The 23,973-nt window shown below is 45.5% G+C and overlaps 1 protein-coding gene across 1 annotated transcript in view; it reads right to left on the bottom strand.

The window, feature by feature from the left end:
* Positions 1–3,477: 3,477 nt before the first annotated feature.
* The window catches only part of LOC127043303 (microtubule-associated tumor suppressor candidate 2-like), a 69,663-nt gene continuing 49,167 nt past the window's right edge, over positions 3,478–23,973 (bottom strand). Inside the window, exons 8-9 of the mRNA XM_050937303.1 lie at positions 23,857–23,954; positions 3,478–10,348 (exon numbers count right to left, since the gene is read on the bottom strand). Of these exons, the coding sequence (XP_050793260.1) occupies positions 10,141–10,348; positions 23,857–23,954 (306 nt within the window). The 3' untranslated portion in view covers positions 3,478–10,140. The remainder of the gene's footprint in view (positions 10,349–23,856; positions 23,955–23,973) is intronic.

Here is a 23,973-nt window from a genome sequence, read left to right on the forward strand (position 1 = left end):
GGCAAGTTTGCGGATAAATTAAGCCCTGGATGGAGGCAGCAGGAAGCCCTGTGGCCAGAGCCCACAGCCCTGAGGCTGGAGGATGGGGCCCAGGGACAGAGCCCAAAGCTGTGCGACCAGAGCCTGGGGCTGAAGCCCGAAGTCTGAGCCCCAATGCCCCTGGGAAGGTGGGAAATTTACCTGCTGCCTGCTCCACCAGCATTGTGCCCTCGTATCTCCAGAGGGGGCAGGGGCAAGACCCAAATCCTACTGGTGGCCTCAGCAACAAAAACCAAGGTGGTGCATCCAGGAGCACCAGGGAGGGGGCGGGGCCACTACTTTTCCCCACCCCCAAATTAGAGCCCATGAGGCTATGGCTGCAAGAACAGTCCCTGGTGGCCGCATGTGGCCATGGTGGCCTCAGTTGAGAAATGCTGCCTTAGAGGTAGGATGAGACATGCACTTTGCCAGTGACTGTCAGAAGTATTTGCTAACAGGAGAAGAGGGGTGCAGGACCACTGGGTTCTGTTCCAAGCTATGGGATTGTACTGTAGTGGTTATAGACCCTTCTGCTGCTAGTCCTCCAGCCTGTCTGTCCTTGTCCCAGTCTCTCCCTGCCCTCTTCTATCCCATCCCTCTCAATCCCACATCCCTGCCCCCCCCCCCCACCTCGTCATCCCAATCTCCCTTCCTCACTAGGCCTTCCTCCTTGCTAACAAGTCGCTACCAAATTTGTGAAAACAGACTTTCAGAGACTTATAAATTGGTTACATTCTCGCAGATTTTCACAGGGAATGCAAAAGGCACATCCCCAGCACCACTGCCAAATTTCAGTGCACAGACGTGCTAGAGCATCTCAATGAAAAGATTGTGCAAATTTTTTTTAACATTTGCAAGCAACATATTTTCCCCCAATCTCAGTCTGTGAAATGGCTGAGCAGTTTTGCTGACATTTTCAAAGAATTTCATCCGGAGGCAGCCAATCGGGCATGGAAAATTACAGCCTGAAATGGTTGTTCAGCAAAGTTATAAGCGAAAACGGTCTTTCTTATGATAAGTGTCAAGCAATCCTAACTAGAGGCGACTGAGTGCAATTGGTGCAGGCTCCCGGTGTTTCTTTGCACTAGCAAACTACAGGAGAATTAGCATTGGGAATATGTCATATTGTCTAAAAGCTTGATCCTGCTAGATAATGGACATGTCCAGGAAGTCTAAACTCCTGTAGAAGTCATTGTAAGGCTCTGACTAATTCATAGGGTCACAGACCAAAGCCAGCATAGAACAACTCTGATCATCTAGTTTGCCCTCTTGCATACCTGAGGTCATAGAACTAACCCCCCAACAATTCCTAGAGCAGAACTTTTAGAAAAACATCCCAGCTTGATTTGAAAATTGGCAGTGATGGTGTAGGGGACCCCGGAAGACTTTGTTACGGCCTAGTCAGGGCTTTGCACTTTCTCAAGGACAGGTTATTTGCAGACACAGTATGCTAGGAGATGCTGCTTTTAACCCGTTAGAACTGCCCTGTGTGGGAAGCCCCGGTGTTTATGAGGAACTGCAGAAAGCCCCTGGCCATAGGCCAAGGGGGGGGCGGCCATTGCTGATGGAAAGCCCCAAATTGCATATGTATGTGCTGCTTTGCATGGGATTAGCATGATGCTATAATTGCTGGGGGCCATTGGTTGCGCAGTTGGACTTCGCAGCAGGCCGAGCTTTTTTGTGCGCTGGGTTTCCCATCCCCGTGACAGCAACGCTTGGAGTCCCCGTTGCGGGTGTGTCACTTAACCTTCATTAAAGCCAATTAATTCACCTTGTGTGTGGGCCTCGTCCTTGCAGAGCATCCAGGCACGCAACAGATGGAGAATCCACCAGGACCTTGTGTAAGTTCTTCCAATGGTTAATTACTCTCACTGCTAAAAATATACAACATATTTCCAGCCTAACTTCACTTTCCAGCCACTGGATCATTCTCTGTGAGACTGAAAAGTAGCTGTTCCCCATTTAGGTAGATACAGATTCTGATCAAGTCATTCCGTAACTATTCTATTAAGCTAAATAGGTTGAGCTCCTTGAGTCTATCACTACAAGGAATGGTTTCTAATTTTTTCATCATTCTCCTGGCTCATCTCTGAACACTCTCCAATTTACCAGCATCCTTCCTGAAGTATGGGCACCAGAACTGGGGACAGTATTCCAGCAGTGGTCACACTAGTGCCAAATCCAGAGGTAAAATAACCTCTCTACTTCTCAAGATTCCCCTGTTTATGCATCCCAGGATTGCATTAGCACTTTTGGCCACAGCATGGCACTGGCAGCTCATGTTCAGCTGGTTATCCATCAATCTTTTTCAGAGTCACTGCTTCCCAGGAGAATCTCTCATCATGGAGGTATGGCCTACATTCTTCGTTCCTAGAGGTATACATTTATATTTAGCTTTCTTAAAATGCATATTGTTTCCTTGCACCCAAGTGATCCAGATTGTGTGGTATCAGTGACATATCCTCTTCATAATTTACCATGCTGCCAATGTTTGTGTCACCGGCAAATGTTATCAGTGATGACTGTTTCCTTCCAGGTCATTTATAAAAAATGTAAACTAACCTAGGGCCAAGAATCAACCCCTGCAGGATCCAGCTAGAAACACATCTGTTCCATGATGATTCCATTTTCAATTACATTGTGAGATCTATCAGTTAGACCTCTTGTAATCCACTTAATGTATGCCATCTTAATCGTATATCTTTCTAGTTTTTTAATTAAAATATCATGTGTTAAATGTCTTACAGAAATCTAAGTATATTCCATCAACATGCTTACCTTTATCTACCAAACTAGTAATCTCATCAAAACAGATATCAAGTTACTTTTACAGGCTCTATTTTCCATAAACTCATGCTGATTGGCATTAATTACATTACCCTCCTTTAATTCTTTATCAGTCGAGCCCCATATCAGCTGCTCCATTATCTTGCCCAGGATCCATGTCTCTTGAGTGAGTGCCACCCATTTCTTTCACTTGTACAGTTCCTAATTTCAGGAGAGGATCAAGAATAAGAAAATATATTTACTGAATTTAGACTTCGGCAAAATTTAGCATTAAGATAAATTCATGGTGGGTAAGTCCATAAATGGCTATTAGCGAGGATGGGTAAAGAATGGTGTCCCTATCCTCTGTTCATCAGAGGATGGAGATGGATGGCAGGAGAGAGATCACTTGATCATTGCCTGTTAGGTTCACTCCCTCTGGGGCACCTGGCATTGGCCACTGTTGGTAGACAGATATTGGGCTAGATGGACCTTTGGTCTGACCTGGTACGGCCGTTCTTATGTTCTTATGTTAAGATTTGAATTTAATTTATAGCATGGGAAATGCAGTCATGTAACCTAATCAACCAGACCTATTTCCCCACCCCCAGCCACAGCCACACATACACAGCCATAAAGAAAACACACCAACACACCAGTTTGCATGCTTCCATCCATATTTATGCTGGAGCATGAATTTATTATCAGGAATATATTACACTCATCTATACATCATAACAGAAATAATACAAACTTTTCCTGTAATTCATTAACCACGTATTAAATCAGACTACAGAACTCCTACTGCGTGGGAAAAACTTTACAGAAGGATCCCCAGTGTGTCCATGGGACACAAATGCAATCAGTGCAGAGACATAAAATACCTGATTTTGTTTGTTTGTTTGTTTTCTCACCAAAAAATGAACTTAACCATTAGGTATCTGCTGATTTATTGTAAGCAAATTATTTCAGTGAAATGCAGGAACTTATCTACTGATTTGATTTATGCAGATTTCTTAGTTGCAAGAATTCAAACACTGCTCATGTCCCACAGACAGATGTGAAGAAAAAAGACACAAAGAAGAATTTGTTGCTCTCTTTTTCATCACTTGCCTCTAAGGGCTGGTTTACACTAAAGCTGTCAGTCGACCTAAGTTATGCGACTGAAGTTGACGGGACTTAGGTCGACTGACAGCATTGTCTACACCACACTGTGTCAACGGGAGATGCTCTCCCACTCAGGGAGATGGAGTACAGACATCAATGAGAGAGCGTTCTGAGAGTGTTCTGCCACCGACTTAGCTTGTCTTCACCAGACCCACTAAATCAACACCACTGCCTCGCTCGGAGCCATGCTGATTTAGTCAGAAGTATAGACAAGCCGTAAGTGAGGCTGCCCACCAGCTGGCTGTGGGCTCAAGGAGGCCCTGCTTCACATTGTCATTCTTGCTGAGGAAGACACTTGTTGGGTGGGAGGAATTTGAAGGTGGTTGGGGTGGATGGGCTGTTTAAAAACTTTTTCCAGGGACCATCCTTGGGGCAGAGGCCATGGCTTAATTTGTGTTTGTACAGCAACTACAATGGAGCCGTCAATCTGATAGGGTCCTTTGGGTGCTGTTGCAGTAGAAATAATAAATACGCTTAAGGCCATGTCTCCAAATAAGCTTGTAGTTGTATTTTTATAGAGCAATTGTGACAATGTTTTTTTTAAATTATTCTTATAGAGCAATGGTCCACAGGAGTAATTACTCCCTATGGATATGTCACCTACAGCCTTTTGCTATCTAAAAGGTAATAGCAATAATCAAGTATCATTGACTTGTCTGGCTGAGTCATCTCTGTAAGGGAAAGGGAGTGGAAGAATAATCACATAAAGTGTGATACTTACAGGCCCTGTGCCACCAACATTGCACACACCCCCCCGCTCCCACCCACCCATCGCTGAGCCCAACTCTGATCATTTCACCTGCTCAGTACTTACAAACTAAATGAAAACTAAAGTTGAATGCTAGTCATAAACCAGTCACGAATCTGGTGCTAAAGAGATGTGCCATGACTGGAAGCAAGCCGACTACTCTTGCCAATTTCCCCTTGCTATGTCCTAGAATCAGACTGAACCAAAACCAGGCTTCTGAACCCACCACCACCATGTGGACAGAGCCTAATTTCAGATGCTAGCCCTGTCGCTTAGTCACTTTAATGAAAATGGGACCTAGAGAACTATAGAAGTGAAGGTAATTCTGGTTTAGCTACTGGACTGTTTGAGTTTGCAGTGGAGGTGGAGGAAAAGCAGGATTTATTGTATCCTTCCATAGTTAAAGGCTTTTCCATTATAAAATGTGGCTTTACAGAGGTTTATAGTACAGCCATAATTACGTGCATTGAATTAAAAACTTAGGCCAAAATGTTCAACCCTGGATGCCTAAAGTTAGTAAAACCCACATTTAAGCATCTAAGTTAAACTGATTAGCAGAACTGCTGAGCATCCACAAAGCCCACTGAAGTTCAGGTGTGTATTTTGGTTCCTTTATTGTAAAATTATTTCATTTTCTATTGGACAGCTTCCAACATAAAAATAAAATCACTTTTAGTAGCTAAATAGCTGTCTTTATGGATAGTTGCTGTGGAGGAAAAGTATACACTCTGTAGCCCTTTGAGAGATGCAGAAACTAATGATTAGTGGGTACAGGGCTGGATAAATCAAAGAATGGTTTGGCAGCTTTTACTTTGTAGTCTCACAGTGTGGGTTAATGAGAAGAGCAAGTGGAGGAATCAATAGGGTTCCTCCATAATTAAGTCTCAAGAGCACTTGCCTTGTAAAAGATAATCCCTCTCCCCACAATCCTTATTCAGCCCTCATTAGCCAGTAGGGTTTATTTGTAAGTGGAACATTTACTGTTCAGGTGCTGAGGCACAATGCATGAACAGCCCCATACTAACCAATGTTAAGAGCATGCACTGACAGGGTGAGAACTCCAGCTACAATCACAATGCTTTGCTAGCCTGCTGCTGTTTTGGTATAATTTAATGACATTTGTTTTGAAAGTGAATTCCCACATTGTTACTGTCTAGGCCACATTATGCACCATAGTTATGTGCTTGAAAATCCTGCTGTTTACATTGGCTGCAAAATCTAGATAAATTCACCCAATAATCTGTAATCCTCCCCAAGTGTCTTTTGTAGACCTGCACTCACAGCATCAGGAAATGCTGCTGTAACAGTGTGAAATTCATCTCTCCTGAAAAAAGCCTGTGTTGTGGAGTTAGAGGCGATGCATTTTACCAACCCAGCCCACAGGCAATCTGTGGATCTGTAGCAGTGCCCCATTGTGGCTGCTATTTAAACCCAAGGACTAAAATAAAGGTTGTTAGGGGTCACTGAATCCATGTAGGCACAGATCTCTGGGCATCCCTATTTTCATGTGCACAAAGACTTCCTAAACAGCAGGAATGTCCTTGTTCCTTCTTCACCTCCATGGTCTTACATGAGTTTACAGGGCTCTGAGCTGGTTCTTCTTTGCACTGGTGTAAATTTCCTCCCTAACGTATTTGCTCTTTTCTTGTGGCTTGGTGTAGAGGATAGGCACCCACTGACTTCTCGTTTGAATAGATAGTGATGAGTTATCAAAATCCTGTTGCTTCTGCTTTTTAAATCCTATCCAGATGCCAGTACATTTCCTGTCATTTCAAACAATAACCTAACGATGGTAGATGAAAGATCAGCCAAGTAAACCACAAATGTGCTGGTGCCTGAAGTTCAGCCAGTAAACAAACCCAGGTCCCAAAAACAAAATCTTTTCCTCAACCTACAGACCTGGGTAACTAGCTTCCTAGTGCACCTACGATTCTCACTGAAATTTTAGTGGGAAATCTGGCGCACAAGGAAAATAGGTTTGGCTCTTACTGCATTCACTTCAATGCCATTCTTGCACCAGACAGTTACATCTCCCTTACCAACCCTTCATGCCAGCAGATGTTAGCGTTTGTAAGTGGAAGTGTGGGCAGAGAAAGAGGAGGGTGCTAGGTCAGGAAACAAGAGTAGCAGTGTTCTCCACTGCCATTTAAGAAAGCTTGGTTTATGGATAATATTGGCAAGAGATATGCTTACTACTGATCAGGGAACGGCTCACTGGTGGTACACTGCTGCTGAGGGCTGGTCTACACTACACAGTTAAGTCAACATAAGGCAGCTTATGTCAACCTAATAATGTCAGTGTCTACACTACAGCCTTCCTCCCACTGATGTAAGTGCTGTACTACACCGACATAATAACTTCACCCCCACGACAGCTGTAAGGCTCATGTTGGTGTAATTAGGGTGACAGACACTGCATCCCTTCTACTGTGGGCTCTCTTGTCAATTTCACCGCAGGAGCCTTGAAATTGACAAGAAAGCTAAGCAGCTAAAGCCAAGTTCTCTCTGCTTGGCTGGGTGGCTGGACACCACTCCTGACTGAAAGCCGGGGCCAGATGCTGGGGTGGGAGGCTTCAGACCCTGCTCACAGCCAGGGTGAGAAGCCCCAAGGGGCCCCCCTCCCTGACCACTCTCTGCCAGGAGTTAGGCAGCCTAGTCAGTTTCATGGCTGAGCTGTGAAACTGACAAGGATGTCCAGCTCTGGCAGGGAGCAGGCGGGGAGAGGGGAAGCCCCAAGCAGCTCCTCCCGCTCCCACAGGGAACTGAGAAGAGAAGCCCCGGGTGGCTTCCCCCTACAGGGAATGGGGAAGAGAAGCCCTGGACAGCCAACTGTAGTCACATGGATGGAAGCATCAGCATCCAGTATCAAACACCAGGAAGTGACTATTATAAGACAGAGAGAATGGAAATGACACCATGTTGTTGATGTTGGGGTCGCCGGCAGCCCAGTCTACCCACCACTAAAGTCCCAACTCCCAATTCATTGCAAGGAGCATCCATTGCATGTGTGCTTAGCTGACAAAAAGATGAGTAAAGCACTGTAAACAGAGAAATGATGAAGGAAAACAGATTGGCTCAGCCAGCTCAGAGCAGGACAGTATAACGTTTTAGTGAATCGCGCATGGGATAATTTAGATTAACATCATGGTAACAACTCGTACTGTAATAGAACACATTGCCCTAGACTGGAACATAACAATGACATCGGTATTGCAGAGTACCTGTGCATTTAGCAAGTGCAGTATGAAAGTAACTAAAATGACCGTGATCATGGTTTTTATTCTGTAACAACTCTCCTACTTTCAGGGTGTACTTGCTGAACACATACAATCTAGTAATGTATTTCAACAGTGGTAGTCAAATATGGCCTGGTCTAGTCTAATAAGATGTTCAATGTACTCAGTAGCATAATATCATGCAAAACTGCTACAAAAATAAATTTCTCTAAAAAAAAAAATTAACCTAATTTTTACATCTTGGGATGGGCTAAAGCCACTTAGATTGAAGCTGGCTGTACCTAAGCTGCAGCCTGAGCATTCTGAATACATCACAGGAAAGCTGAAGCATATTTCAAGAGCAAACAACGCGCATGTTTGCTGGAGTAAATGCCTTCCTGCCTACTTCCATGCGAGTCATTATCTGTATACACGCCTTGTGACAACAACTCTTTCTAATTGCTTCATGACCCTGGAATATTTTCTGCCTGTATTTACATCCTGGCCGTAACTTGGTCAGGTCCTGGAGCACACAGTGTGCTCTGTGAATAGGCAGGAAAATGTGCTGGGTCTTTGCCACAAATTGAAAACAGAAGCATCACATCATTTAAAAAAAACATTTTGCTTTTGCGTGGGTGACTCACATGCCTAACCTGCCGCTGCGCTACATCAAATGCTTGCACAGTATAATCCAAACAAATCTGATGCAAATGCTGGAACCCCTCATTTAGAGAACATCGAAGACAACAGGACCTTGCCTGGCTTTGTGCAGTTCCTTACCTGGACCCAGGATCCGGATCAAATACTGTTAACTCCTTCTCAGTCTAACTGCTGGTGGAGGTGCTGTGCCCCGGGAAACCAGCATGCTCACTCAGTATGGTGTGACATTCCAGCTGGTCTAGATAGGCACGGCACAGAAAGTTGCCGCTGCAGCACCTGCATGGTTAACAGGTGCAGCAAAGGGGGTTAATATAACAGGGAAACATAAGATTATTTGCATTTTGCCTGGAAGGCAGAGGTTTAAGGTAGTTTGGCCTCAAAATATATGGGTATATATGGTGAGGGACAAAATTCTGGCCTCAGTTGGAGCCATGCGGCCCCCACAGATCTTCCCTGGGGTTCTCCCAGCCATTAACAAAGGCGAACGTTAGCCTAGTATGTGCAGGATTCCCTGTACCCTGAGGCAAACTGGATCTAAATTCCACTAGGGGGTTAACCCTTTTGGCCAAATGTCAAGGTCACAGCAAATATTGTTTTTAATTCTTTCTAGGGCTTGCAATAAAATAATGTGGGAGTGGATTTGTTATCAATTCTGAGTGCTTCTAAAAGTGTTCAGTTAAAAAAAAAAGGCTAATTAGAATTTGAGAGCGTAAAATGGAGTCACTCTATCAAATAAACTGTATGGAATATGCTAACAGCCTCCGGGTTTTGGTCTCTATCCTACATCCATTCATAACATTGATGCTAATAATAATTGAAATTTGGAGACTGGAATGAGTGACCTTATCTGGCATTGAGTATGAAGGTGATTATTTTGAAGGCAGAATCTCAATGTCGCTGGTGTTCACATTATACAGTGGTACCACTTGGTGGTAGTTTGGAAGGCGCTTCTATTTCTAAGTAACTTTCTTCTATTTTGGGTAGAAATATTCCTGGGAGGCTTGACAGAAATGCATTTCATTTAGCTATAAGTCTTAGGCACAAGTTACAAAACTGCTGACCATCATGAAAATATATCAGCACTTAGTTGTGTATCTAATAATATAAAAAAATGCAATTCAGAACATCTTCAACTCCATATATGTCGTGGGTGTCAATATATACACCTACATAGGTACTATATATATATATATAAACACACATACATATATAGATATTCAAAACGTGAACTGTTTGTAACTAACCTGAACCACTGCAGCAAAGGTTCACTTTGATGAACCATTAGTAGTAGTATTTTCTTTCCTTCATCTCTAACCATGGCAAAATGTTTACACATCAGACTACACTGGTTATACTACTCTAAGACATCAGTGTGCCAGTACTGGGAGCTTCTATACTGGAATGCTAATAGTACACTGCCTAGCTTACACATATGCAGCTACAGAGCATGCTTGTAGTACCCAACTCTGGGTGTCTATGGTTGTTAACACTTTCTTGGATGATCACATTCAGCGGATTGGAAAAATGTGTAAAAGCCCAGTTAACATCTGCAGCCGCGTGCAGCAGTCATCTGGGCACCGTGCTGACTTTTGCGGGAGTAGGAGGCCCCGATGAACAGCGATAAATAGGCGTAGGAGACAGTTTAACGGGGCTCATGGGCTCCGCTGTCTGGAGCTTCCAAAGCAGCTCTTCATTAGTCCTGCTTAACCTCTTCTTTTCCTTGGTTTCTTTCTCCACATATTCTTGAAGATTAGCATTTTCCTCAGATAACTGCCTGCAGAGGGAAATAATGCACCAGTTAACATTTCACACAGCTAAACAGTGCTGGATTGTCATTTAAGCAAATATGACAGCTACTGAGGCCACTACCCCACACAGCTGTTAAAGTCACCCTCTGTGACAGTTTCACACCAGAGCCAGGCTGGCATAGCAGTGGTTTGCTCCCGATGAAGCCGAGCAGAGTATTTCAGGTAATACAGCAACACAGTGTTTCCATCACATGATGCTGAGTCAGAGCACAGTGACCTAACGCAACCTGACAACTTGAAAGAAAATTCCTGGCACTGTCTTCTAGTTACTGTCAGTTACACACCATGTGTACTGCATGTGAGCGTGAGGGCAAACACTCTTGAGTTTGTTATGAAGCAAATCAGCTATTCTGAATACTTCAGAAGTGTGTACTTTCCCCCACATAACACAAAAACTAATACATTTTAAAGCAATCACAGAAACAGGGACAGGACTGGATGGCTCAGGGGTTCATCATGGGACATGGAGCCTTTCAAGGCTTTGTCCCTGGGGTCTGAATTAGGTCCAGCTTGGGAGTGACTCAAAGTTGTTGCCATCCGATGGGTGTCTGGAGAACCACATGAAACAACGGGTAAAATTAGTCTGATTCCTAGTGGACAGGTGTCCATACAGCAAAACAAAACACTCCCCCTAATTACTGTTGGCTCTTCTTGGTCTCCTTGATGGCAATTGCAGCATATGCGGCCAGAAGGAAAAGGTCATGAAGACTAAACTGATGCTCCCTTCAGGCCAGGCTTAAACCATGTTGGTGGGGCACTGGGTACTGGGATGTAACATGCCACCTCTTCTGTCAATAAATAGGACATTTTCAATCTCTAGAGTGGCCAAGCTAACACTGATCATGAGCACAATGGGCCACTTAGCTCAATGTCATGGATGTCACAGGCCAGGGGAGGCTGAGCCTCCCGAAACAGCCAGGCATGGCCCTGCCCATGATCTGCCCCAAGACCCCTCCTGCTTCCCGCTCTCCCTCCGTGGCCATGATTGGGGCTGGGAGGGCCAGCCTGCGGCTGGGGACTGCAGGCTGGCCCTCCCCAGCCCCAATCATGGCCACAAAGGGAGCTTGGGGTGCTTGGGCCGCCTGGGGATGACCACCTGGGGGATGACCACCTGGAGGATGACCACCTGGCATTCCAGGGCTTGGGGTGCTTGGGCCACCCACCAGGCACTCTGGGGCTCGGGGCACTGGGGCTGCCCGCCAGGTGCTCAGGGTATTGTGGCCATGCCACCTGGCGATGGGGATGCTGGGGCCTCTCTGCCTTGCACGGGGGGCACTGAGGCTGCGCTGACTGGCATTCTGGGGCTAGGGGTGCTTGGGCGATCGAAAGCTGGGGGAGGGCAGCCAGGGCCGCGGTGGGATCTCGAGGCTCTGGCAGGGACGGGGCAGGACCAGGGGCTAGCCTCCCCGAACAGGTGGTTCATGCGCTGCCCATGCTCTGTTCAGTTACACCAGGAATGAATTTGGCTTCATGTTTACAAAATGTATTAAATATAAAACTGAATGTTTTTGGAGAGATTTCTACCCAACTCTCTTTTAACTCTTCCATGTAAGCTCTGAGCTGTGAGAGGAGGGTGTTTCTAAGGAGACATATTGAACTACCTATGAATTGGTTTAATACTAATGCCCATCACTGTAGTATTTGAGACCTGCCATGTAAAATCCATAGCAATAGCCAAGTTCTTAGGGGACTTCATGGAGTCTATGACACGTCTCCTTTTTCAGGGTCAGCACCCTGCTTGTGGGAGGAGGTTTGATTTGTCTTAAAAGACTGTCTTACTTTCCTCTTTCCCTCCCCACACAGCAATGTGGGCCACAAAGCTTTTGTGCAATCCCAGATAGGCCATCAACCAACCAGTATGTGCCTGCCTGTTTTCTGAGAACAGTTTAGCAGGATGCTCACTGAGCACATTTAGGGAGCAACCCTACAGCTCTTACTCCCATGAATGATTCTCAAAGCCAATGAAGGTAATAGGATTGCCCTCATAAGCAGAAATATGCACGCAGCAGCTGGAGAATCAGGCCCTCAGAACATATTAGCCTCTTTTACATGTAATACTGCTTGCCAGCTATACAGGGTGATATCCAGTGAACTTGGTAATCTGTCAGCCAACATACTCTCTTCTGTGACACTAATAAACACTGCAGCTGGCGGCGCGGAGGAGAGCTATGAGTTATATGCACAACCTACAGGTAATTTAGAGAGACATTGGGGTAGGAAAGTGCCTTCACAGTCAAGCACCCGTGAATAGGCTGAGCAATACAGACATGTCCTCAGAAGACAACCTGTTTTAGCATGCAGCTAGGGAAAAGAGCCCCAGCTTGTTACACTGCTTGTTCTAATCTCCCATATGCTGTGTCAGGATACCACAATTTATGCTGTGTCATCTGATGTCATGTATGTAACCAGACCCAAGGAGAAACAAGCTTCACATTGCACTGAAGATTGAGGTGGCTTTTCCCTCCTAGGTAGAATACAGTGCTCCTGCTGCCTGTGTGCTGGCAAACACGCCAGCAACCTTGCCACGTGCGTGGACATATTATGCCAGCCTTGCCTGTGTAATTTTATTCACAGAATCATAGATTCCAAGGCCAGAAGGGTCCACTGTGACCATCAAGTCTGACTTCCTGCATGGCACAGGCCATAGAACCTCCCCAAAATAATTTCCAGAGCAGATCTTTTAGAAAAATAATCAGTCTTGATTTAAAAATTGCCAATGATGAAGACTCCACCAGGACTCTGGTAAATTGTTCCAGTGGTTAATTATTCTCACTGTTAACAATTTACACCTCATTTCCAGTCTGAAGAGCTCATTATTAAATATTTGTTCTCCATGTAGGTATTTATAGACTGTAATCAAGTCCTTCCCTTTGTTAGGCTAACTAGATGGATGAGCTCCTTGAGTCTATCACTATAAGGAATGGTTTCTAAACCTTCACTCATTCTCATGGATCTTCTCTGAACCTTCTCCAATTTATCACCTTCCTTCTTGACCTGTGTGCACCAGAACTGGATGCAGAATTTCAGCAGCAGTTGCACCAGTGCCAAATCCAGAGGTAAAATAACCTCTCCAGTCCTAGTCATGATTCCCCTGTTTATGCATCCCAGGATTGCCTTAGCTCTTTTGGCCACAGTATCACACTGGGAGCTCATGTTCAGCTTATTATCCACCACAACCCAGAAATCCTTTCCGGAGTCACTGCTTTCGAGGACAAAGGCCCTCATTGTGTAAGTATGGCCTATATTCTTTTTTTCCTAACTGTATACATTTGGAGTTAGCCGTATTAAAATGCATATTGTGTCCTTGCACCCAGCTTACTGAGTGATCCAGACTGTACTGAATCGGTGACCTGTCTTCTTACCACTTCCCCAATTTTTGTGTCATCTGCAAACTTCATTAGTGCTGATTTGAGGTTGATGGCGTATGAGCAGATGCAAAGTGATTGCACATTAATGATACACATGCTGCCTATGAAGACACATGCCCCAACCAACTCTTTTCCATCTTTCAGGTAGGATTTGTCATGGATGCTATGGAAAAGAGACCTGTTGTTATTCTTGTAGCATCTAGAGACCCCAGCCGAGATCGGGGCTCCATCGTACTAGTCACTGTATCAGCAGAGGTAAGATACACTCACAGTCTTCAAAGCCAGGACAGACACAGAGTGGGGGAAGGAAGGATTACTATTCCCATTTTATAGATGGGAATCAGAGGCATAGATAGATTAAGTGATTTACCCAACACCACACAGAAGTCTATGGCAGAGCTGGGAACTGAACGTGGATCACCAGCAATTTAACCACAAAGCCATTCTTCCTCCTTGGGAGCCCAGCCTTCCCCTCTGATTGCTAAATCCCCTGGAGTTCTCGAGAAGGAGGAGGAGGATGTAGAAAGGGTTAGAATCAAATATTATCTCCTCACTGTCTCCACCTATTTTAACACTATCTACTGTACGCTGAAGATAAGGACATAGGCGTTACAGTGGATGAGAAGCTGGATATGAGTCAACAGTGTGCCCTTGTTGCCAAGAAGGCTAATGGCATTTTGGGCTGTATAAGTAGGGGCATTGCCAGCAGATTGAAGGACATGATCATTCCTTTCTATTTGGCATTGGTGAGGCATCATCTGGAGTACTGTGTCCAGTTTTGGGCCCCACACTACAAGAAAGATGTGGAAAAACTGGAAAGCGTCCAGTGGAGGGCAACAAAAATGATTAGGGGTCTGGAGCATATGACTTATGAAGAGAGGCTGAGGGAACTGGGATTGTTTAGTCTGCAGAAGAGAAAAATGAAGGGGGATTTGATAGCTGCTTTCAACTACCTGAAAGGGGGTTCCAAAGAGGGTGGATCTAGACTGTTCTCAGTGGTAGCAGATGACAGAACAAGGAGTAATGGTCTCAAGTTGCAGTGGAGGAGGTTTCTGTCGGATATTAGGAAAAACGTTTCTACTAGGAGGGTGGTGAAGCACTGGAATGGGTTACCTAGGGAGGTGGTGGAATCTTCTTCCTTAGAAGTGTTTTAAGGTCAGGCTTGACAAAGCCCTGGCTGGGATGATTTAGTTGAGGATTGGTCCTGCTTTGAGCAGGGGGTTGGACTAGATGACCTCCTGAGGTCCCTTCCAACCCTGATATTTTTTGATTCTATGATATGCTGATTCCCGCCTTCCACTGTGGGAGCCCCACACCACGCCATCTGATTGGGCATCAGGAACCCCCACCCCTGCAGTTATGCAGATACCCCCATATACAGTTCTGTTCATGTTCCCATCTCAGAGTGGGGCTGCCTCTCTCCTTCCTAATGAGGGCAAGCAGCAGGGGTCACTCATATTCCCTGCATCTGCCCAGAAGGCGGCAGAGGAACAGGGAGCTTGGGTACTGCTCACTACATGACCTTAGATCGCTCAGTACATGATCCCACCAACCTGCCTTAGCTGCTCCACTCCTGTACACTGCAGAACTGAGGGTTTGGCTTGTGTTACCCCCTTGAGTGGCAGATGGCTTTCTGGAGCTGGCCTAGTGCAGGGCTAAGCTATGTGCCTTTTAGAGGTTTACGCTGTGGACTGGACAGAGCCTTTGTTGAAGGAGATAAGCAGCGTTATAGATTATTTTAACTGATTACACATTTCTGTGAATGAGAACAGTCCCTGCTGTTACACTAGCTGAGATAAAATGATATGGGCTATACTCCCGTCTGTTGTTCAACCCGACCACCAACTGAGGGCAAGAAGACATTTCACCCCTGTCATAAACAGATAGCTAAGGGTTAATGTCTCTTTCACCTGAAGCACCTGACCAGAGGACCAATCAGGAAACCGGATTTTTTCAACTTTGGGTGGAGGGAATTGAGTGTCTGAGTCTTTTGTCTGTCTGCCTGCTTTCTCTGAGCTTTGGAGAAGTAGTTTCTACTTTCTAGTCTTCTGTTTCTAAGTGTAAGGACAAAGAGATCAGATAGTAAGTTATATGGTTTCTTTTCTTTGGTATTTGCATGAATATAAGTGCTGGAGTGCTTTGATTTGTATTCTTTTTGAATAAGGCTGTTTATTCAATATTCTTTTAAGCAATTGACCCTGTATTGTATCATCTTAATACAGAGAGACCATTTGTATGTATTTTTCTTTCTTTTTATATAAAGCTTTCTTTTAAGACCTGTTGGAGTTTTTCTTTACTTCAGGAAAATTGAGTCTGTACTCACCAGGGAATTGGTGGGAGGAAGAAATCGGGGAGATCTGTGTGTTGGATTTGCTAGCCTGATTTTGCATTCCCTCTGGGGGAATAGGAAAGTACTTTTGTTTCCAGGATTGGGAACAGAGAGGGGGAATCACTCTGTTTGGATTCACTGAGCTTGTGTCTCTGTATCTCTCCAGGAGCACCTGGAGGGGGGAAGGGAAAAAGGATTATTTCCCTCTGTTTTAAGATTCAAGGGATTTGGGTCTTGGGGTCCCCAGGGAAGGTTTTTCAGGGGGACCAGAGTGCCCCAAAACACTCTAATTTTTTGGGTGGTGGCAGCAGGTACCAGGTCCAAGCTGGTAACTAAGCTTGGAGGTTTTCATGCTAACCCCCATATTTTGGACGCTAAGGTCCAAATCTGGGACTAAGGTTATGACATGAGTGGCAGCAGGTGGGATATAGACAGAATCCAGAAGCCAGTAGGAATATTATATTTTTCTCTTCTCTGCTAAGGGCTTTTTAGCAGAGAGAAACAGTTGGTTTTAAAAGGGAACCAGAGAGAATTTTTTTTTCTGCTCTCTCTGGCAGTTTGTGGCTTGCATGTTAAGCGAGAAGCCATTAAGAGACTGTTGAGGGTCTTTTGTCACACAATAGCACTCCCATTGAGAGTCATTACCAGCACTATATGAATGCAAATAAAGTGGTTTTTCAGGTTTACTTAACATTGAAGATTAGCTAAAGGCACTGTTGCTAGGCAGACTTCAGGAGGCAACAGAGAACCTGCAGTTCAGAAGATAAACACCGGAGGGCACCCCAACACAAGAAAACAGGAATCATGACTTCTAAGGCAAAAATTGAGGCCGAAGAGCAATACAAAGAAGCTGAACACAGGCGACAGATGGAGATGAAAGAAAAGGAAGAAAGCATCAAACTGGCAGCCTTCCAAAGAGAACAGGCAGCCCAAGAGGCAGCACACAAAAGAAAACTAGAAGAAGAAGAGGTGGCCTACCGAAGGAAACAAGCAGAAGAAGAGTTGGCCCACCGCCGAGAAATGGAAAAGCACCAAAAAGAAATGGAAAAGCACCAAAAAGAAATGGAAAAACAACAAAAAGAGAATGAAGAGAAGGAAAAACAGAGAAAACATGAACTGGAGTTGGCAAAAGCTGGGCTGCATGTGCCAGCCAACCCTAACAACCCGGCGCCAATTATTGCTCCACAGCACAGGAAATTTCCCACCTACAAGGCAGGGGATGACACCGAGGCCTTCTTGGAAAATTTTGAAAGAGCCTGTCTTGGGTACAACATCCCCGAAGACCAGTACATGGTAGAATTGAGGTCACAGCTCAGTGGACCTTTAGCAGAGGTGGCAGCTGAAATGCCTAAGCAGCAAATGAATGACTATAAACTTTTTCAAACCAAGGCCAGATACAGAATGGGGATAACCCCAGATCATGCCCGTCGGCGCTTCAGAACCCAAAAGTGGAAACCAGAGGTGTCATTTCCCAAACACGCCTACTACATTGCAAAAAACTATGAGGCCTGGATAACAGGAAACAACATTCAAACCTTGGAAGAACTGCACCTCCTCATACAAATGGAGCAGTTCTTGGATGGTGTTCCTGAAGACATCACACGGTACATACAAGATGGAAATCCCAAAGATATCGCTGAGGCGGGGGAAATTGGAGCCAAATGGATGGAACTGGCAGAAAGCAAGAAAGCTACTGTCAAAGGGAACGATTACCCCAGGGGGCACACAGACCATAAACCCTACAACCGAGGACAGCCAAAGACCCCACATACCACCCAAGTAAAGCCACAGATACCCTACCCTTCAACCGCACCAGTCTCCAGTAACTCACCTCGGCCCAGTGACCCATCAGATGGAAGATGCTTTAAGTGTAATGAACTGGGACATATCAAGGCCAACTGTCGCAAGAACACCATGCGAGTGCAATTCATTACACCACCATCACACCAAAGATCCCCAGGCCCGGATGCCTCTCAAATACCCTTGGAGCGAAGGGAAAATTTGAGAGTGGGCGGAAAGAAGGTTACTGCGTGGAGAGACACGGGGGCACAAGTGTCAGCTATCCACCAATCCTTCGTTGACCCCAAATTCATCAACCCAAAGGCCAAAGTTACAATTTACCCCTTCATGTCACAAGCTGTAGACTTGCCTACAGCTCAACTGCCTGTCCAGTACAAAGGCTGGTCAGGAATGTGGACTTTTGCAGTCTATGACAATTATCCTATCCCCATGCTACTGGGGGAAGACTTGGCCAACCAGGTGAGGTGGGCCAAGAGAGTGGGAATGGTTACACGTAGCCAAACCAGGCAAGCTTCCAGACCCATTCCTGTTCCTGAACCGTCCACAGACACCCCGTCTGGGTTACCAGAGACCCAGACAGAGGTAGTGGACTCAGATTCCACGCCAACCACTGAAACAGCCACAGCACCTCCAGTCCCAGGCCCGGAACTGGAACAGCAACCAGCACCAGCAAGTGCAACCACATTTTCAAACTCAACGCCAGAGGGCGCCAGTGAGCCAGAACTGGCAGAAGCCAAAGACAGCCATACCCAAAAGGCTCAGCCAGAGCCTGAAATACCCTCAGGTGCACCAGCGGAGAGCGGTTCACCAGCAACGGAAACAACCCCATCACCTACATCGCTTCCAGAGGGACCAAGCCCAAGTCCACAGTCTGAGGAAGAACTGGTGACCCCAGCCTCAAGGGAACAGTTCCAGGCTGAGCAGGAAGCGGATGACAGCCTTCAGAAAGCTTGGGCGGCGGCACGGAGCACCCCACCGCCTCTCAGCTCTTCTAATCGATCCCGGTTTGTTATAGACCAAGGACTTTTATACAAGGAAATTCTTTCTGGTGGACACCGGGAAGAATGGCAGCCGCAAAAACAGTTGGTGGTTCCAACTAAGTACCGGGGGAAGCTCTTAAGCTTAGCCCATGATCATCCCAGTGGCCATGCTGGGGTGAACAGAACCAAGGACCGGTTGGGGAAGTCCTTCCACTGGGAGGGGATGGGCAAGGACGTTGCCAAGTATGTCCGGTCTTGTGAGGTATGCCAAAGAGTGGGAAAGCCTCAAGACCAGGTCAAGGCCCCTCTCCAGCCACTCCCCATAATTGAGGTCCCATTTCAGCGAGTAGCTGTGGATATTCTGGGCCCTTTCCCAAAAAAGACGCCCAGAGGAAAGCAGTACGTACTGACTTTAGTGGACTTTGCTACCCGATGGCCAGAAGCAGTAGCTCTAGGCAACACCAGGGCTAACACTGTGTGCCTGGCCCTAACAGACATCTTTGCCAGGGTAGGTTGGCCCTGCGACATCCTTACAGATTCAGGGTCTAATTTCCTGGCAGGGACCATGGAAAAACTGTGGGAAACTCATGGGGTGAATCATTTGGTTGCCACCCCGTACCACCATCAAACCAATGGCCTGGTGGAAAGGTTCAATGGAACTTTGGGGGCCATGATACGAAAATTCATCAACGAATTCTCCAATAATTGGGACCTAGTGTTGCAGCAGTTGCTGTTTGCCTACAGGGCTGTACCACATCCCAGTTTAGGGTTTTCACCGTTTGAACTTGTGTATGGTCACGAGGTTAAGGGGCCATTACAGTTGGTGAAGCAGCAATGGGAGGGGTTTACGCCTTCTCCAGGAACTAACATTCTGGACTTTGTAAGCAACCTACAAAGCACCCTCCGACACTCTTTAGCCCTTGCTAGAGAGAACCTAAAGGATGCTCAAGAAGAGCAAAAGACCTGGTATGATAGACATGCCAGAGATCGGTCCTTCAAGGTAGGAGACCAGGTTATGGTCTTGAAGGCGCAACAGGCCCATAAGATGGAAGCATCATGGGAAGGGCCATTCACGGTCCAAGAGCGCCTGGGAGCTGTAAACTACCTCATAGCATTTCCCAATTCCTCACTAAAGCCTAAAGTGTACCATGTTAATTCTCTCAAGCCTTTCTATTCCAGAGACATACAGGTTTGTCAGTTTACAGTCCAGGGAGATGATGCTGAGTGGCCTGACGGTGTCTACTACGACGGGAAAAAAGACGGTGGCGTGGAAGAGGTGAACCTCTCAACCACCCTGGAACGTCTGCAGCGGCAACAAATCAAGGAGCTGTGCACTAGCTTCGCCCCATTGTTCTCAGCCACCCCAGGACGGACTGAACGGGCATACCACTCCATTGATACAGGTAATGCTCACCCAATCAGAACCCCACCCTACCGAGTGTCTCCTCATGCCCAAGCTGCTATAGAACGGGAGATCCAGAACATGCTACAGATGGGTATAATCCGCCCATCTACCAGTGCATGGGCATCTCCAGTGGTTCTGGTACCCAAACCAGATGGGGAAATACGCTTTTGCGTGGACTACCGTAAGCTAAATGCGGTAACTCGTCCGGACAACTATCCAATGCCACGTACCGATGAGCTATTGGAAAAGTTGGGACGTGCCCAGTTCATCTCTACAATAGACTTAACCAAGGGGTACTGGCAAGTACCGCTAGATGAACCTGCCAAGGAGAGGTCAGCATTCGTCACCCATGCGGGGGTCTATGAATTCAATGTCCTTCCTTTCGGCCTTCGAAATGCACCCGCCACCTTCCAGAGGCTGGTAGATGGTCTACTAGCTGGACTGGGAGAATTTGCAGTTGCCTACCTCGATGATGTGGCCATTTTTTCAGACTCCTGGCCCGAACACCTACTACACCTGGAAAAGGTCTTTAAGCACATCAGGCAGGCAGGACTAACTGTTAAGGCCAAAAAGTGTCAAATAGGCCAAAACAGAGTGACTTACCTGGGTCACCAGGTGGGTCGAGGAACCATAAACCCCCTACAGGCCAAGGTGGATGCTATCCAAAAGTGGCCTGTCCCACGGTCCAAGAAGCAGGTCCAATCCTTCTTAGGCTTGGCCGGATACTACAGGCGATTTGTACCCCACTACAGCCAAATCGCTGCCCCACTGACCGACCTGACCAAAAAGACCCAGCCAAATGCAGTTAAGTGGACTGATGAGTGTCAAAAGGCCTTTACCCAACTTAAGGCAACGCTCATGTCTGACCCTGTGCTCAGGGCCCCGGATTTTGACAAGCCATTCCTAGTAACCACAGATGCATCTGAGCGTGGTATAGGAGCAGTGCTCATGCAGGAAGCAACAGATCACAACTTCCATCCTGTCGTGTTTCTCAGCAAGAAACTGTCTGAGAGGGAAAGTCACTGGTCAGTCAGTGAAAAGGAATGCTATGCCATTGTGTACGCCCTGGAAAAGCTACGCCCATATGTTTGGGGACGGCGGTTCCAACTACAAACTGACCATGCTGCACTAAAGTGGCTTCATACTGCCAAGGGGAACAACAAGAAACTTCTTCGTTGGAGTTTAGCTCTCCAAGATTTTGATTTTGAAATTCAGCACATCACAGGAGCTTCTAACAAAGTAGCTGATGCACTCTCCCGTGAGAGTTTCCCAGAATTCAGTAGTTAAAAAGTGTTCTTAAAATGTAGAAGTCTGTTAGTTATATACTTAGGGGTATATGTAACGGTGCATGTGTTGTATTAATCTGTTTATTTTCAAGTTCTAGAAGGAAATCGCCACCAGTGAGCTTCCCCACTGTCTGCAATTTGGGGGGCGTGTCATAAACAGATAGCTAAGGGTTAATGTCTCTTTCACCTGAAGCACCTGACCAGAGGACCAATCAGGAAACCGGATTTTTTCAACTTTGGGTGGAGGGAATTGAGTGTCTGAGTCTTTTGTCTGTCTGCCTGCTTTCTCTGAGCTTTGGAGAAGTAGTTTCTACTTTCTAGTCTTCTGTTTCTAAGTGTAAGGACAAAGAGATCAGATAGTAAGTTATATGGTTTCTTTTCTTTGGTATTTGCATGAATATAAGTGCTGGAGTGCTTTGATTTGTATTCTTTTTGAATAAGGCTGTTTATTCAATATTCTTTTAAGCAATTGACCCTGTATTGTATCATCTTAATACAGAGAGACCATTTGTATGTATTTTTCTTTCTTTTTATATAAAGCTTTCTTTTAAGACCTGTTGGAGTTTTTCTTTACTTCAGGAAAATTGAGTCTGTACTCACCAGGGAATTGGTGGGAGGAAGAAATCGGGGAGATCTGTGTGTTGGATTTGCTAGCCTGATTTTGCATTCCCTCTGGGGGAACAGGAAAGTACTTTTGTTTCCAGGATTGGGAACAGAGAGGGGGAATCACTCTGTTTGGATTCACCGAGCTTGTGTCTCTGTATCTCTCCAGGAGCACCTGGAGGGGGGAAGGGAAAAAGGATTATTTCCCTCTGTTTTAAGACTCAAGGGATTTGGGTCTTGGGGTCCCCAGGGAAGGTTTTTCAGGGGGACCAGAGTGCCCCAAAACACTCTAATTTTTTGGGTGGTGGCAGCAGGTACCAGGTCCAAGCTGGTAACTAAGCTTGGAGGTTTTCATGCTAACCCCCATATTTTGGACGCTAAGGTCCAAATGTGGGACTAAGGTTATGACAACCCCATACATAACGGGATGAATTGTGGGAGTTTTATGTCTTCCTCTGAACCATCAGGCATTAACCACTGTTGGAGACAAATTACTGGATGTCATTCATTGCCTCTGTATACAAATTCTGATATTAACCCCTCCCTATACCCGTGTAACAAGGCTGAAAAATGATTTGCTTTAAAGTTGACTTTCCAGGTAGATCTAAGTTCAGGATCCTCAACATTCCCCACAGAGAAATGTATATAAAAGAAACAAAACACAACACCTATTAGTGACTGTAGGAACCTACCTCCTATAGCCGTGGTTTTCAACCTTTTTTCGTTTGTGGACCCCTACAACTTTTCAAATGGAGATGTGGACTCCTTTGGAAATCTTAGACAGTCTGCAGACCTGCAGGAGTCTGCGACCACAGGTTGAAAACCACAGTCCTAGATGAATGTTGATGGGGCATATTTGCTTTTAAATGTCTAAGTTCAGGAAGCTTTGGTTCGTATTAGGGGACTCCTGAAGTTAAGATCCATAAGGAAACCCAGCCACTAAGGAGAAACACTCTTTAAACGTAGCAGCGTCCTTTCTGCAAATATTTGTAGAAAATAATTGTATCTAATTGACATTGAGTGTTAACCTGGAGAGACTGGAAATGGTCGAGATGCGATACCATTTATTTTGCCATAATGCCTACAAAAAACTTGACAGTGGTTAGGTTGTTGGTGTGTTCAGCCCACAGCCTATCAGTATTGTCTCATTGTTTCCTTGTACTCCCCCGTCTCTCTGTAGCCATCTGTTGTCTGGTGTCTTACACTTAGATTGTAAGCTCTTTGGGGCAGAGATTGTCTTTTTGTTCTCTGTTTATATGGTGCCTAGCACAAAAGGTTCTAGTGCAATATATAATATAATATAATATAATATAATATAATATAATATAATATAATATAATATAATATAATAAAAAATGCTAAAGTAGCCTTAGGTACAGTTAGGCCACCAGCAAAGTTGGTATATTACTGTTCTAACTAATAGCTCTCCCACACTCACTAGCTGCTGACTAATAGTGTGGCGTTGACTCAGGACTCAGAGGCAATTGGGACTTTTGTTCTCAGTGATGAGGCTGGGAGCTTAATGTAACATGAGATGTAGCCAACCTCCTTTATGCTAAAATAAGCAGATGGGAATTAAAATAAGTTTCAAGGGGGAGAAATATGCTTAGTTTTACTGGTTCTGAAGTGGCTGTTAGCCATGGATAGTTGTAATTTTACTGTTTCCTGTAAAACTCAGATGGTTTACAAGGATCTGTACAAACCTTGTCACAACGGTATTTTGATCAATCCTGACTCTCATGTCTTCATTCTGCTGTTGCAGCACCTGAATTTTTTCTTCCAATATTGTATTTTTTTCAGCCTGCAACAAGAGAGGGCTC

This window comes from Gopherus flavomarginatus, chromosome 1, assembly GCF_025201925.1.
Source record: "Gopherus flavomarginatus isolate rGopFla2 chromosome 1, rGopFla2.mat.asm, whole genome shotgun sequence".
Classification (NCBI taxonomy): Eukaryota; Metazoa; Chordata; order Testudines; family Testudinidae; genus Gopherus; species Gopherus flavomarginatus.